The sequence below is a fragment of the Ostrinia furnacalis genome, unplaced genomic scaffold, assembly GCF_004193835.3.
Source record: "Ostrinia furnacalis isolate ACB-3 unplaced genomic scaffold, ASM419383v2 OfSCF6659, whole genome shotgun sequence".
Lineage (NCBI taxonomy): Eukaryota > Metazoa > Arthropoda > Insecta > Lepidoptera > Crambidae > Ostrinia > Ostrinia furnacalis.
The window spans coordinates 13,275-16,824 of NW_021136898.1; the positions used below are offsets into that span (position 1 = coordinate 13,275).

At 39.0% G+C, this 3,550-nt stretch overlaps 1 protein-coding gene across 1 annotated transcript; it reads right to left on the minus strand.

The window, feature by feature from the left end:
- Nucleotides 1-952: 952 nt before the first annotated feature.
- Nucleotides 953-3,303, minus strand: Lsm12a (LSM12 homolog a). Its single transcript, XM_028318133.1, has 3 exons — nt 2,866-3,303; nt 1,800-1,937; nt 953-1,352 (listed from the first exon to the last, which is right to left on the minus strand). Exons 1-3 carry the CDS (start codon nt 3,166-3,168, stop codon nt 1,233-1,235), a joined length of 561 nt encoding a protein of 186 aa, XP_028173934.1. The 5' UTR covers nt 3,169-3,303; the 3' UTR covers nt 953-1,232.
- Between the last annotated feature and the right edge of the window lie 247 nt (nt 3,304-3,550).

Here is a 3,550-nt window from a genome sequence, read left to right on the forward strand (position 1 = left end):
AGTATCTTCAACTAGCTTTTTAATCTAGTATGTGTATAATCACACTTGAGATGTTTTTTGCAGTGAAAGTCGGACAAAAGCTAGTCGGTAAATTCTAGTACTGACTATTCATAAAGCCACACCGGATTTACTAGGAATTTGTGCAATTTTCTGATAGTAATCGAATTTTGACACTTACTTTTGATAGTGAGTGATACTTGGTCACGACCAAGTCTAGCTTTGCCAAGTTTATTATTGGCCAAGTCTGCTGCCAAGATAATATCAAGACTATCTGAAAATCGTCACTGTTTATAGTCCAATTTGTATTGAGTCAGCAGGACTTATATTTGCAGCCATTTTCTTACATAGTAGTACACCTCTGTAATTTTAGGTTACTGTGTGGACCATTTCTGGTCAAAAACAAAATAAGAAAAAGAAATTTCATATTTACTGACTTAAGCCAGCTTGCTATAATCAATCCTAATCGAAATCCGTATTTTAACTGTAAAATTACAATCTGTTTTCGACCAATCAAATCATTTTCAATGTGTTTACACTTTTAAATTGTATAAGTCTTATAAACAATATGAAAATGTAAAAACAAAAACTGTAGATAATTTAGCCAAAAACATATTCCCCCTTATTAATAAAAGTTACACCCTAGTTGAACTCTGGTTTAAATTGTCATCTACTATATAAAAATAAGACAGGTTTTCCTTCCTGACGCTATAACTCCAGAACGCACGAACCGATTTCCACGGTTTTGCATTCGTTGGAAAGGTCTCGGGCTCCGTGAGGTTTATAGCAAAGAAAATTAAGGAAAAATTTAAAGGGGATAAAACGAGTTACGCGTACGAAGTCGCGGGCGGCCGCTAGTTTAATATGGAAATGTAATTTTAATCCAGTGTTCATACCGGGTGTAACTTTTTACTAATAAGGGGGTTAGTGATTTGACAGTTGACGGATGGTTTTGGATTAGGATTTATTATAGCAACCCAGCACTAATAAAAATCGGACTAAAATCCGGTCGCCGAGCAGATAGACTTTCGTCCAATGACCCCCAAGCTACCCATCCTTATCGCTCGCACACTCGCTGCGGCTGCCCGTCGCAATCGCGACAGCAATATAATTACGTGCGAGCGATAAGGATGGGTAGCTTGGGGGTCATTGGACGAAATACTATCTGCTCGGCGACCGGACTTTAGGCATCTCTGATCGAGTGTGGCTTTACCAGAGACATATCCCAACGATATCTACTGATGCTGGCTGGAGTTGGCCGCGGCGTGGTCTCTGGGCTCGCGCCAATGCTTCTCGACGAATTTCCTTATGTAGTTATACGGTTTGGAGTCCGGCTCGCCTATAACGTTTTCTACCTGTGAATGATAGAGAAATTTTGTAAGTACACTGTCAAAAATTCTGAAACTGATCCTAGGAACGCGTGTTCAATACACAAGCATATTTAGCTTACCATGAGGGGTTAGCGAGATAATTAGTCATTTGTTATTTAAAATTAAAAAATACAAATTAAACTAATGATTGTGTGATTAATGAACAGTTATGTGGAAGCAGTTTTAATCAAACTTAATGAGAAGAACATAGGAAGAGTTGGAAATTAAGGTTCGACTTCTCTCCAGTGCAAAACGACAGGTGAAAAAATTGTGTTGTCATTCCGGAAGTTGGAGGTGTTAGTGTTATAGCTAGTTCCTTGAGGATTCATGGTGAAGCTCGCTTCCACCTTCGGCCTAGTCATCCTTTCCATCAGGTGAAATGCATTCGAAGCTTCTCTGTTGGGTAAAAAAAGTGAATGTTCGAACGCTTGCCTTATAAGGGGGTGTGATGGTGACCTCATTGTACACCCGGATGTTCTGGCCGACCCAGGTGACGTCATCGATGAGCCGCGCGATCGCCAGGAACAACCGCTGGCCCTCCGGGTCCAAGCATGCTGATAGCGCTGACACCTGGAGTGAATAAATCAAATTCCTTGTAGTTGGATAAGAGTAGGCGCACACCGTTGATTTTTAGTTGGCTGATAGTTGTGCCCGATTTTAATTTGTATGAAGAATCGGCCAAATCGAATCGGCGTAGTGTGCGCACTCCCATACATGCCCATACTGATCAACTGCCCGACTAAACTATCGGCCGATGAAAAATCAACAGTGTGCGCCTACTCTAATGCTACTCTTTGACCAAGTATAGTTCTTGCAACTTATAAAGGTGAGTGAGCTTTACTTGTGTGTGTATGTTTTCATGACATAACAATAATGTAATGTCTATCAAAACTTTAGAAAAACTAACAGTAGCGAGCCACCACAATGTATAGTTGTATACTTTATGCATTATTATTCGAGATAACAAACTTTAGCTGTCCCAATATGTGACAGTCATTAACAAATTAGCTATTATTATTCTGTCTAATGGCATCAATGGTGCGAATTTGAAGCACACTGGTTTTGCCAATGTCAATGAGCGTTTAGAGTTATTATTGAGTTTATTTTACAGTAAATGCACAGATTTACTTAAGTTAACTAGAATTTTTATCAATCCCAATAGCAAGTTAAAAAAAGCTGACTAAGTTGATGTTAGATGACATACCTACATAATACATAACATGTAAAATGTAAATATCAAATACATTTAGATAACTGCATTATTCAACAAAAATGTTATCTATACTTATGATTTGGTATGAAACTAGATATGAATCACTGTTTCGTGGTATTTTTACTGTATGAGGCTAGATGCGAATAGCAAATTCGTGGTATTTTTGTTACAATGCTAAATGTGCAAGGGAAAGTATGTATTGTCAATATTGGCAACTATTTCATAATTTTTTATACACAACTAAGTAAAATAGGGCAAGATTAGATAAAAATAGAGTGTACTTACTAATCTCCGCTTATTTTCAATTGAATTTCTGACCCTAGTGTTAAGCCTGTTCAGGTTTAGAGATTGTGGCGGGTCCGGGGTCGAAGTCACCTCTTTCTTGATTTGCACGTCGCTTACCAGAGACAGGTTCACGATATTCACGTCGTGGCGTTTCGGGTTCCCGCTGGAAGACGGACACTTCAGTATCAGCATTTTAGTTTGAGGATCGAAAGCCAACACTTCGCCTTCAATCTCTTCGTTGTAACATGTTTTAGTGGCCACTATACTCCCGATCGTGAAGCAGTCCGACTCCACCGTGGACATTGCGGGGCGATGATTGCGTCTAGCACGCAACAACTGATAGCATGTGACTCTGGAGTGGACTAATACGAAATTATGTAAAATCAAACGTGCTCAATGTTTGGGTCCCAACCAATGGTCCGCCATGAACGTTTTGACAGGTGACATATATATTTTTTTTGTTTGGCGTGCGTGTCTGCGTTTACGAGGATAGTTCGATATAAACGAATCGTTAATAGTAACGTTACTTGTTATGTCATTGAAAAGACTTGCAATTTGCAATGCTGCCAACTTAAGAAAGCTACTTCCGGTGTTTTTTTTTTATTTTGAAATTGAAAAAGGATTTTGGTTTTCTATTTTAATTTATAGCCTGACCAGGAACATAAAAACCCTGGCATAGAGGCGC